The 12,751-nt window shown below is 41.5% G+C and overlaps 1 protein-coding gene across 4 annotated transcripts in view; it reads left to right on the top strand.

The window, feature by feature from the left end:
• The first annotated feature begins 68 nt into the window (after window positions 1-68).
• The window catches only part of myo3b (myosin IIIB), a 66,226-nt gene continuing 53,543 nt past the window's right edge, over window positions 69-12,751 (top strand). For 2 of the 4 annotated variants that reach the window (XM_086124291.1, XM_086124288.1), the window contains exons 1-9: window positions 69-186; window positions 270-306; window positions 4,915-5,098; window positions 5,409-5,429; window positions 6,784-6,918; window positions 7,072-7,176; window positions 7,337-7,436; window positions 8,416-8,492; window positions 10,169-10,314. In XM_086124291.1, coding sequence (XP_085980417.1) covers window positions 180-186; window positions 270-306; window positions 4,915-5,098; window positions 5,409-5,429; window positions 6,784-6,918; window positions 7,072-7,176; window positions 7,337-7,436; window positions 8,416-8,492; window positions 10,169-10,314 — 812 coding nt within the window. In that variant the 5' untranslated portion in view covers window positions 69-179. Of the gene's footprint in view, window positions 187-269; window positions 307-3,945; window positions 4,093-4,914; window positions 5,099-5,408; window positions 5,430-6,783; window positions 6,919-7,071; window positions 7,177-7,336; window positions 7,437-8,415; window positions 8,493-10,168; window positions 10,315-12,751 lie in introns of those variants that run through there. The other 2 variants (XM_086124290.1, XM_086124289.1) reach the window with 2 other exon arrangements.

Here is a 12,751-nt window from a genome sequence, read left to right as displayed (position 1 = left end):
GGTTAGTGATTCATTTGAGCCTTTCCTCCTCTGATTTAGCTTCCTGCGCAGGTGAATGGACTCATGTCTTTCCCCGTGCGGGTTCAGCGTGCACTGCTCAGGTGTCCAGAAGCTCATTATTAATTATTAAACTAACTCCCTGACTGGCTGAAGGGACAAATCAGTTTGGATATGTTGCAATGGATGGTAAGACTCAAGTTTTTATATATGAACAAGAAACAGTTCATAAAAATAATGCATCCGAGTCCTTTTTTTGTTTTGTTTTGTAGAGCTCAGAGATGGACGGGAGGCAGCAAACAACAAAGGGTAAGAATTTAAAACTTTGTACAATGCATAGTAACGCCTCTGTAGTTCACACGATGTAAAAATACAAAAGAATATATTTTGTTTGTGTTGTGATTATGGTAGAAGTTGAATTTGTTGAGTCATCAGAATAAATAGCACCACAAAATAGCAGCGCTAGCAGTGCTAAGCTAGCATTACCGCCAAAAATAAGCCGACATTAGCCACAGCTGCATCGTAGGTAGCATGATGGAGGGTTACCATAACACTACGTTTTACTGGTTATAAATTTTACTTTTTAGAATGTACAATCAATTAAAAGTTCAAAAGAAGTGACAAAGTGAGAAGAGTTGATAAATTCTGCCCGAGATCCCTTTGTGCTGCTCTTCTTTGCTTGTCTTACGCCAATTGTTGGCTAACAAGTGATGGCTGTGCCTAAGAATTATTAGCATATAGTAGATGGATGGATTCTGTCATGGATATGTTTTAGGTTGGTGGACAGTATTCAAAATATTGTGTCCTCATATTTTCTTAAAAACACATATATGCCATTAGCACGACTACATCGTTTCAAGTTGCTCAACATCAAAGTAAGTACATGTCACTCACGATGCTCGGATGCTTATTTTAGTGCACTGATGGATCCTTCAGTGTACACTGTATTAAGAAAAAGTGTTCCCTCATGCTCAAGTGAGTCTCGGTCGTCCAGGGTGACAAGGGCAAGTTGCTGCAGCTCTGCTCGTGGCTGCGAAGGTTTACCACAAAGCCTCTTCATATCCCCTTAGAAAGGATTAGATAGTTCACAGGATTTTTTTTTCTTTTTTTTAACTTTCGCCACAGACTTACTAGCCAGTTGACAACGTGCCGTTCCCGCAAGGCTTTAAACGGAGAGAGTGAGCAAGAGTGATTGCTGGACGCAGAAAATTAGATTACTCAAACTGAACCTGGCAATCATGTGCACTCACCGGCCACATCATTAGGTACACCTGTCAGTATGGTCCGAGTAGAGAGTTGTGCAAGGTTATTGTTTTGAATGAAAATGAAATAACTAAAGTTAATGTTTGTTCACAATATAAAGATTATTTTTTTTAAAGCTAACTTACTGAGAATACATTTTGTCTATGAAACTTAAGTACAGCAAAAATTTCCTTCATTCTCATGTTTTCATTTCATATATGAGGCTTTAGGGCTTATTTTATATGCATTTATTTCTGTATTACTTTTCGGCCATACATTTTTATCTTTCACTCAACAAATACTCCAAATGTCAATTAAAAAATAAGACGAAAATGAATGAAAGCTCCAATGAACAAACCCACCCCAAAAACTAATTAAAGCAAGCTGTGTTTAATAATAATTAAAAAAAACAGTACTCAAAATGCTCACCACTAAATTCAACACAGCCATTTGTTTTAACAATGTAATTTTTATCCCCACAAATATTGACTGAACTGAAACACGACGGGTGCTGTATTGTGCTCTTGCAGGGAGGTAAACAATGAAGGGTAACTTGAGCTTGACCAGTTGGGGGTCACTGGAGTCCTGTTCCCAATCAACTACATCTGACTTTTACCTCTCAACAAACAGTTTCTCTTGACTACCGCGGAAAAAAAAGTCCAACCATTGCTAAAGTTAAATGGTTGTCAATGTTGGTGTATAGCAGGCTTCCAGGTTTATAACAGTTTGGAATTTTCATTATACTTCATCTTGATGTTTTTTTAATTGAGTTAATATTTAGAGCAGTTTTTGGTGGTTTTTATTCGTTTTAATTTTTTTTTAAATGCTTCATTTTATTAGTTTAAGTATTAATTTTAGTTTTGTTGTGTATGCATGCACTCGGGGCGAGCAAGGAGGCTCTCTAAAACAGCCACTTCCATGGACGATCCGAAGGGACGCTGTTCTGATATTTTGCCTCTATTTGCCTCCATAAGATTTTGTATTTGTATTAAATACAACATTAGCAGATTTTATTAATCTCTTACTCTACCAAAACCTCTCTGAAAAAATTCACATGAGCAATACATTCAAACCTGTCGGATGAAATGGCCAACACAAGGTGGACTTAACCTTATACAGGGTTGTCAGGTCAGGGCGAGTCATGTGACCTGGCAACTACTGTTGACTTTCTGGTTACCTGCGGGCAACCCGAGATGCATCATATCAGCGGCCATTATGAGAGCATACACCTGCCACTTGAATATTTTAACTCCGCTGCAGATCAGGTCACAAATTGATGGTGAATTATTCATCCTCAGTTTAGTATGAATCAGCCCGCATCATTTTGGAGAGGGACACTTTCACAGAAGCAGGTATTTATGACTTGGATGTGTTTTTAATTACCCGTGAGCTTTTGTGAGCATTTTCATGAGTAATCGCTTCAAACTAAAAACTTGTGAGTAATGCCCCATCCTTGAAGTGAAAAAAGCGCCTTTTGTTGACTTGCTGCAGATTAATGATGAGTATTATTCAGGAAGCGTTTTAAGGTAGGCGATTATCGGTAACTTTATTTATTTAATTTTTTTTCTTAAGGCATTGACGGATAACTTGAGATGAAGCAGGATTAGCAGGCAATTATTTAAATGCGGGCCTCATCAGAATGCGAATTGCTGCTCATTGAAGGACAGCACGAAGGATATTTGTTGCTGCTCTGAAACGAGCCCCGTGGTGTATCTACATGTAATATCGGCATTACTCACCCCGAGTGCCCCGTCGTTCATAAATGTGTCCTCACTGCGTTTGTGTGATAGTCTCCCGAGGGTTGATAACTGTTCATATCAAGCCGTCAGGGTCACGCCGCCTCTGACAGATGGTCCACACAGACATCGCTTTCAATCATGTCTCTTGGGACTGTAGATTCCCGTACGGAATATCACAACGTGACATTGCCGTTTCCCAGATTAATCACATCGTTTGAGGACGTTCAAAGCCTCTTTGACCCTTCAGACTTGGCATCATTGGTCACACGCTCGTCACCGCAAGTGTGTAATTCATGCTGGTGCTTTTAACATGGCTGTTGGCCATAAATCCTCGCTGCCAATGTTCCCTAACGTTTTATATATCTTTGGGCGTCATGCACCTGTTTCTTATAAAGCAAGATTTTCACAGAGTGGCATAAAAAGAAATGATCATTTTGGAAAAAATTGCCAATTATACAAGAGCTAATATCAAACTGCTAAATTGGCCCGAATGCATTCTGTAAAAAAATAGGTTTGAGAGCTATTCAAATTTTTGACCCCAGCAGGCCATATTGTAAGAGTAGTTATCAAGGCTGCACGTCTGCGTCAACGATTGATTGATTCATTGACTGATATAGGGAGCGACACGTGAAAAACAAAGTCATGACAAAATTAAATAGAATGTAAAGACAAACATTTATTTATTTTTTGCTGTCGTTCTCCTGACATTGTGTTGCTCCTTCTGGTGTGTGTGCACCTTGGCCTCCTGGGGGCAGTGTAATACAGATGTATGGATATACACGGAGGCGGTCCAGTGCTTGTGAACTGCTGATTTAATAGACAGGGAAACTTCTTTCAGAGCGTGTGCAGTGAAAGTTTGCCGCTCATTCAAACCTTCGCATGCCAAGCTAATGCCGTCCAATCCAATTCATCTTGAGGAGATTGCACTCCTGTGGGGTGGGGAGGGGACGGGAGGAGGGGAGTCAGTGACGCATCCCAGTGGACAGCGCTTAAGCTCGCCTCAGTCAAACATCGCTTGTTGCTCTTGTTGGCTGTCTTTAGTATTTGTGATCACAAAACTTGTGATGTAATTGTTGGCAGCGCCAATGAGTCAGAAGAAAGTAACATTTGCCATGTAAGTACAGTGACACCCGGTTGTCATCCTTTTTAGCATTGCTGATTTCGTGCCAGGCAGAGGGTTGTTGTTTGTCAGTGAAGGCCTTGCGGGAATAAATGTTCTGTCCTGCTCTCTGTAGCCCCGGCATGTCCCTCTGCAAATACTTTATTGCTTTCATCGCCGGCTTCTCTTTTGTTTTATGTCGTGCTGCAACTGCAAAGTCTTTCGAGTCTGTAATTCTTTCTGGAACTGAAGTTTTTCTCTGAACTGTCACCTAGCATTTTTTTCCCCCCCATATGAAAAGTGACTTGCATACTCACGGTTGACGATTTGTATTCATTATTATTTTTTTAATTTTAGTTCTTTTTCTTTTTCTTACATTTTGCATTGAGTTTGTTTTCATTTGTTTTTTGAGCAGGTTTGGTAGTTTTTGAAGTAGTCTTATTTTCAATGATTTGTTTAATTTTGGTTTTAGTTTTAGGTTGTTTTTTTTTCGATGGCGTATTCTTTGACCGCAAAAAAAAAAAAAATATATATATATATATTTTTTTTAATCACTGGATGTACTGTAATGAAGTCAAGAAAACTATAATTCTCCGACTGAAATCTCATGTATGATATTGACACAGACAAAAACAAAAACAAAGGATATTTAGGCAATGACAAGAAATAGTTTTATGAATGTAAGATGCAGTTTCAGTTACTTTTTCATTTTCTTCAAAGCATATTCGTTTTCATTTTGTCACTGAAAATGTTTTCTTACTTTTAGTTATTTTCTATGCGATTTCAAAATGAGACTTTCACTGAGCCATTCTACTGCAAGTGTCATCTGTCCCCCAGGCGCTCGTTGTATGGCGTATATCCCTACAAGCCCAGCATGATTGGCCTGGAGAACCTTGGCGATCCCTCTGATTACTGGGACATTGTGAAGACCATCGGTAAAGGCACGTATGGCAAAGTCTACCGGGTGACCAGTAAGAAGGATGGAAGTCAGGCAGCAGTCAAAGTGCTGGATCCCGTCAATGTAAGTCATACGGTGTATGAATGAAGATTTTCAATCTCTTAAATTACGTGACATATATTTTTCATGTACACCTGCGGTGTACATTTTGTATTTGACCTTGCCTGTTGCAATCCAATTTTAAATACCATAAAATTGCACACTGACTGAACGTGCGCATTGACAAGATTCGAGAAGGTCAAATGAAGTTGACTCTGGAAAGCTGAGAGTGCTTTTTTAGGTTCATCCTGAAATGACACCTGACCATTTTGTGAGTTGTGAATTTGACATGACTCTGCTCACGCTGAAACTTTTGAAAACTGCCTTATCGCAGCATACAAGACACACCAACAGAGTAAGTTGGCTGGACTCTGTGCAGTCGTACCCCCGCCCACCCCCCACCCCCTCCTCTATTGCTGTACATTGCCATCTCCCATTTTTAATTGTATTCATGTCATTTTATGTTCTAATTCAGCTTTTCTTGAAAGTGGTAGCTCCTCCTTTAGCCATATATTATTTTATAAATCTGCTCATTTATTTGTGTGATCATGACTCGGTGGCGTCTAGCTTAGACTTGAGCTGTTCGACCGAGTGGATGAAGCAATCGCCTTTCCACCATGATTCCGCCCTTGATGGCCATTGGGATGCTGCAGTCTCCTGTCTCATTCCACTGCCTGACATGATCGCGCGGACATCCGGAGAGGCGTTCTTTTGCCCTTCCATCCTTCTGACTTTGACTTTCACGGAAAGTACCCGCAAGAAGTGGTTTCGCTCGTCATTTCTCTATACGTCCTCGTTTTTCCAGTCATCAATCAATTTGCGCAACAATTAGTTGGAAATTTTACACCAGTCATTTGTAATATTTCTCACAAAATCAACAGAGTACCCAGAAAACAAGTGAAGCCACCACAAGACAAAATCATAGTAACGATAATGACACCACAACTGTTACTTTCAACAACTACTACTGCTACGACCACTACCAATACCAGTATCTCTATGACTGCTTCTGCTACTAATACTACCACTACTGCTGCTACGACTACACCCACTACCACTGTAACCACTAAAGCTGTTACTACTACTACCATTCCTGCTAGCGCTGCTAATACTACTCCCAATACCTCCGACCGGACCTGCTGCTACCACCTCGACTGCTCCAGCCACTACCGCTTGTACCGCTACCTTTCCTACCACTTGTACTGCTACATCTACTTCTACCACGACCGTTTCCTCTCCTACTGCTCCAGCTACTGCTGCTACCGGTACTACAACTACGACCGCTACTGCTACTACCGCTGCTAATAATACAACCAAAACCGCTACTGCTGCTACTGCCTCTGTTGCTACAGCCACTACGGCTTTTACCGCTATCTTGACCTCCGCTGTCATCGTCACATCTACCGCTGCTATCACTACTTCTACTACCGCCAACACTACTACAACTACCACGACTGCTAACTCCACAGCGCAAATTTATACAGCACCTTCCATCCATCCCGTAAAGTGGAAACCAGAGACCCCTGAGCTCCTTCTTGTTGCTAATTTGTGGTTTTGTCATTTTCCATGTGGTACAATTCGAAAGTGGAAAAGTAAGATGAGTAGAGCAGATCCTGCGCCATGTAGCGGAAAAGCGGCATTCGCTAATCAAATACAGCGGACGCATCAACGCCAGTCATCCTATTTTGTTTTCTATCGTTGCCCAAAAGGATGTGGATGAAGAGATCGAGGCAGAATACAACATCCTGCGGTCCCTGTCCAACCACCCCAATGTGGTCAAGTTTTACGGCATGTTTTACAAGTCGGAAAATTTATCAGGTGGACAGCTCTGGCTGGTGCTGGAGGTGAGCATTGTATCAACAATGTCCAAAGGCATTCATTTTTTAAATGTTATTATGAAATTTCAATACAAATCGTGGAGGACGCAAGCATTTTCCATGTATGATAATAGACAGCGTAGTGGTGATATTTCACTCGATTCTCTGTCTCCTCCGCAGCTCTGCAATGGCGGTTCTGTCACGGAGCTCATCAAAGGGTTGCTGATGCGAGGCCAACGTCTGCAGGAGCCCATTATCGCATACATCTTATGCAGCGCCCTCCTAGTAAGCTGCTCATGTTAGCCAGAAGGTGGCGTTCAACATGCAGGGAACATGCTGAGCCTTCAGTGTGAAAACCCAGATTCAATGTCTTTACTTCTCACGCGGCTCCGGTTGTTTTGCCGTACAACAACGTCCACGTTTTCTCTCCTCTCACCTTGAAAAGGGTCTCCAGCATCTGCACCACAACCGGATTATCCATCGCGATGTCAAAGGCAATAACATCCTTCTGACGACTGATGGGGGAGTCAAGCTGGTTGACTTTGGTACCGTGTTTCTGAAATTCCTCCTCATTCCGTGGCAAAAAATCTCGCGGGGAGCGCTCAATCAAAATATCTTTTGAGGTTGCGCTTTCATGGCGAGGTGCTGTTCATTTGGCGCTGTGTAGTTTGAAAGCACATTTGCCCGATCAATTAGTTGTTTTTTTTTGGGGGGGTTGGGAGAGTTTCTGTTAAATGCTGAAAAACTCACCTATTCGTTGTTTTTGTGCTCAGGCCTAAGCTGTGTCTAATATTAAAAAAATGCTTTGGTGCCATCTGGTGCTGGGCAACGACGTTGAACTGAAAGGAGGAGCGTCATTTAGTTAGGCCATAGTCTTGCCGAATAGAAAAAACAAAAATGCCACATTTATTTTCACCAAAACAATTCCACACCATTCAGTATCTCATTCCAAGTCTACATTTTTCACCAAAATCATTCCATAACTTTCCATGTCATTCCATTTTGTTGCACATTATTCCACTTCCTCCAGTGTAAATGGTTTCATTCAGCATTTCAGCATTCACACTCAATTTATCCAGGAATTGCTATTTCTAATGTCTTAAAATAAGCATTTTGTAACCCGGATTACGGTGCTGCACCAAACGAAGTGAGTTTGTCAATGAATCCAGAATTGAAATATACTTACTGAAAGCTCCCCTTTGTCACCATGACGTCGTTTGATTTCATGGACGGTAGCCTTAACCCGAGGCTATTATTGCTCATATAAATTGCATTATTTTGCATATTAAAATGAAAGCTGTTGTGGTAAATGACTCGGAATCCCTCAGGCGTGTTTCTATCCTCGGTGTCGTGGAGATGAAGTGGACTCACGCTGATAAAAATCTGTCCTACATAATTTGAAATGATCGCAGCCCTTTGTTGTCCCGCTTGGCAGGCTGCCACAGTAAATCATACGCCGGCATTTTCTTATTTAACTCGTCTCGCCTCTTTTAAATCAACGTCGCTCTGATGTGTATTTTGCAGGCGTTTCGGCACAACTGACCAGCGCACGGTTGCGAAGGAACACATCCGTCGGGACCCCGTTTTGGATGGCTCCTGAGGTCAGAGATGCTCCTTTTGGTCCTGAAATGTCCGACGCGATTTGTTACAAAGGCGGAGAAGTGAGAGGTTGAGCTATTTCTGTACCGCTCTCCACCCCCTCCCGTATCATTATGTATTCCCCTCCACGGGAGCACCTCTTAAGGTTGTCTCAAGGTTAATAGCTGGGAGACCGCGGCCCGCCAGTTTCTCTGTGGCAGAAATCAAGTGCCGTGATAGGGCTGTAAGAAAAGCACCTCGGGGGCAATTAGACGTGTTTTTTTTTCTCCCCCTCTCCCTTCCTTGTTTCTTTCTGACTTTCGGGTTGAGTGAACGCTGGCGCGTTTTGGCTGCCGCTGCTCAACCCGTATTGTTTTGTGTTTTTTGTTATTGTAAAGTGTCCTTGGGTGTCTTGAAAGGCGCTTATAAATAAAATCTATTATTATTATTAAACTCAGCTGTGGAATGCCGTGTCAAATCTAATTATTGGCTGGGAAATTCACTGAACTGGTCAGTAAATGCGCCGTTTGTCAATTCTGATGCGGGTGGTGTTTCCATCATAACAAGAAGATGTTTTAATGATGGATGGTTTTGGGCTTTGGAGGAGCTCTTTTGGTTGTTAAACAAGCACCAGCGTTGAATGCATCGAGTATGTCATATCGAAAAGCAGCTCCATGTCGTCACGGTGCGGTCGTGTCTATTTTAAAGCTCGCTTGCTAATTTAGCATGAACAAAATGGAGTAAATTCAACCGCATGCTTGCCATGCACAATTTCATATTGTTACATGCATGACTTCTGCCCTCTCACAGGGGCAGTTTGTGATAATTTTTTGCTGTCATAAAATAATGAGTTCTTTGCAACCCTGTTATTGATTTCAATACAAGGTCTACATTTAAAAAAAATGAAGCATTGATTAGCTTTGTCAGCAATATGAAATATGTGAAATTGGTGCCATGCCCTACCACCAAGAGCGGGAAAAAAATGTGGAACTTCCTCAACAAAGCTTTGTTACTGCCTAAAGATGCCTCAAGATGGCGGCGGAGCAGCTCTTTGAACCTCCTTCCCTCAATCCAAAATTCATTGGCACGAAAGCACAACTTTTAAATTGGACAAGCAATCGGCCTGAGCACAAAACAGCAAATAGGTGAGTTTCCCAGCAAATCGCAGAGGAGAGAAATTTGACAATTTGGCCTGATGGCTTCTTTTTTTTCGCTCTGGGGAGTTTGCATTATTCACTGAAAAACTCACCTATTCTTTGTTTTTATGCTCAGACCTAAGCTATATCTAAATTTTTTTTTAAAAATGCCCTGGTGCCATCCGGTCCTAAGCAACTATGTTGAACTGAAAGTAGGTGCATCATTTAGCCTATAGCCTTGGCTAATAGAAAAAAAAAATCCACATTTTTCACAACATATCGCACAATTTTACCCAATAAAATTACACCTCATTCCATTGTCTATCTTTCAATATATTTCCATATATTTCAATATCATTCCATATTTTTTTCACCAACATATTGCACAAACTCATTTCATAACTTTCAATATCGTGTCTCTAGAAAATGTCAATGGAAATGGTATCTTATAATTGTAAGCATTTTGGATCCGAGAGTATGTTGCACCATGTCTGTTGAGTTTTGACTAAATAGACTATCGTGATCTCATGGAACACCCATTTCCCCCCACTGCATGTTACCAGGTGATAGCCTGTGAGCAGCAATATGATTACTCCTACGACGCCCGCTGTGACGTTTGGTCTCTGGGCATCACCGCCATCGAGCTTGCGGATGGAGACCCGCCGCTGGCTGACATGCACCCAGTCAAAGCTCTCTTCAAGATCCCACGGTGAGCCCACTAGAGGGAGCCCCTGGCCTTCAGCTGGAGGTGGCTTATGTGCACGCAAACTAATGACATGCAATTGCCTGAAAATGTGGGAACATCATTTCTACAGCATGTTCCACACAGAAGACTAACAATATATAAAATGCACATTTGCAACATCTTACAATTAATATTGAGGGGAAATGAATGCGGTCACCCTTTCCTCCCGTTGGAGACGGTGCTGTCTAAAGATATTGAAGCACTTATTGTAGATACACACAGTTGACGCCCCCCCCCCTTTTTTTTTTTAAAATCTGCACAATCGCGCAATCATCACCCGTGAGGTGGAGATGTGCCCCTCTGATTGCAATTTGCATCGATGATTAGCTCCATTCAAACCAGATAGAATGCAGAAAGATTTTCATCCAGTCAACTGTACACAATGTGACATCACGGCCTTAAAAACTGTCAACATCACACACACCATATCTGTTGTTAACTATTCAAAACCACACTATTTGTATTGGATGAGCCACAACATTAGATACACTTGCGCAATCTAACAATACACCAACTGCGTTATAATTCTGACTCTACAAAGAAAACAGAAGTCCTTCTGCTACTGCTGAACACCAGCACCCTTTAGGTGGCAGTAGTGCCTGCTTGCTGTCTTCAGTGAGTCAGTTTTCACAATGCTTATTAGAAAAGAGGCTAGGTGGAGGGATAATCTGGGTCTGGTCTATGCTAAATACAAAGCGGAAATCTGTTGATCCATTTCTGATTTGTAGAATGGGGGAAGTCAAGTAGCAATGTATGGTGAAAGATGTGCAAAATGCATCTCACCGGACTGTTTGTTTTCATGCATTCCAATTCAGTGATCTCTCACTATATAATTGCTTATACAAATCACAAGATGGCAGCAAAGCACTATTTTGTCTAAGTGAAGCTCCTCAACTCACCCCACCACAGTTCCTTGTCACCAAGGTGCCACAAAATGGCGCCAGAGCAATAGCCTGAACACAAAAAAACCCGCAAATAGTTCCGTGCAACTATGCAGTGATACCAGTACATAAGTGGATGAATTTGATCTGCCAAAAATATGAATTTGAGAATTTGAAAAGAAAAAATCTGTTATAAACTCAGGTTTTTCCGTGCGGGGATCACTGTCTTTAGTGGTTAGCGCACCTGCCCCTCACATCTGAGGTTCTGGGTTTGAGTCTGGACTGTGACATTCCTCCTGTGGCCTCCTTCCAAATCCTCCACCCATTGACTGAATTATTTATAGCTGTGAATGTAAGTATCAATTTGTTTATTTATCTATTTGTCATTTTGGCCTGGTGATTGACCGTCAACTAGTCCAATGAGTACGCTGCCTCTCTCCCAAAGTCAACTGGGATAAGCTCCAGCTCACCCGCGACCCTAATGAGGAATGAAAAAATGAATGGCTGGCTGAAATATACTTCTTTCCTCATACCTGCTGGAATCAAAATAGATAGTTTGCCCTTTTGCAGGGAAACGGCAACCGTGGTTGCCGTATAAATCACAGCCAACGTGTTGAACCGTGAAATGATTCTGTTAACATTTAATCATTTATCTCAAATATATTTTGCCGTCACAGCAGACCAAATCGCCAAGGAATCTGGTGTAAATGATGACTGCTCTATGAATGACTTTCTAAATAGGGAAATGTGTCCCACCTTTGAGTTTGAAGTTGCGCTACCGGTGATTCATGACCGGCTCGGAGGAAATCATCATTGCAGCTTTTTATGATCGTACAAACGTGATCTTTTTTGCCAATTCAATACTTCACAAGGCATTAACAGAGGTGCCTCCTCTGAAGTTATGTCCTTGACTAGTGCTAACTCATAAGCGCTTAAATATGCCAGGAGAATTCTTATCATTGTATTTTACAGTTGCATGTGCCAATGTGTTTCCACTAGACCGACTTGACTGTTATGTTCAGCCACGGTGACATTCTTCATGTCTGGAATATACGTTGAACGTCAGACTTTGTCCACAAGTCAACTGGTACTCCAAATTGCACTCTACGTTAGGGCTGGACGATTAATTGAAATGTAACCATGAATTTCAGTGTTTGGGCCTCTCACCATCATTAAAACATTATGGTCAAATAAAACCGATTCAAATGCCGAAATGCGCTTTGTGTGAGCAAGATCGTACGTTGTGTAGCATATTTGAATACAAGACCGACTTGGTTTCAGAAACATTGTTTGATGCTAATGCTAACAGTGAATAGGAAATCCTATTGGCTCGCTAACAGAAAATGTGCATCGAGTTCCTTCAAATTGCTAATATTTCCACACGAATGCTGTATCAACACATAAAGACAGACATTTATTCTTCCTAATCTGTAAAATTGTATGTCTTGTTTTTATGGCTATTATTTTTTAATAATATTGAGGATAATCATCAGTCCACTCACTCCTGTCGGGAACCTATT

Source organism: Hippocampus guttulatus, chromosome 11, assembly GCF_054856545.1.
Source record: "Hippocampus guttulatus isolate MCC_2025c chromosome 11, RoL_Hgut_1.0, whole genome shotgun sequence".
In the NCBI taxonomy this organism is placed as follows: Eukaryota; Metazoa; Chordata; class Actinopteri; order Syngnathiformes; family Syngnathidae; genus Hippocampus; species Hippocampus guttulatus.
This window is presented reverse-complemented; position numbering and strand designations above follow the sequence as displayed.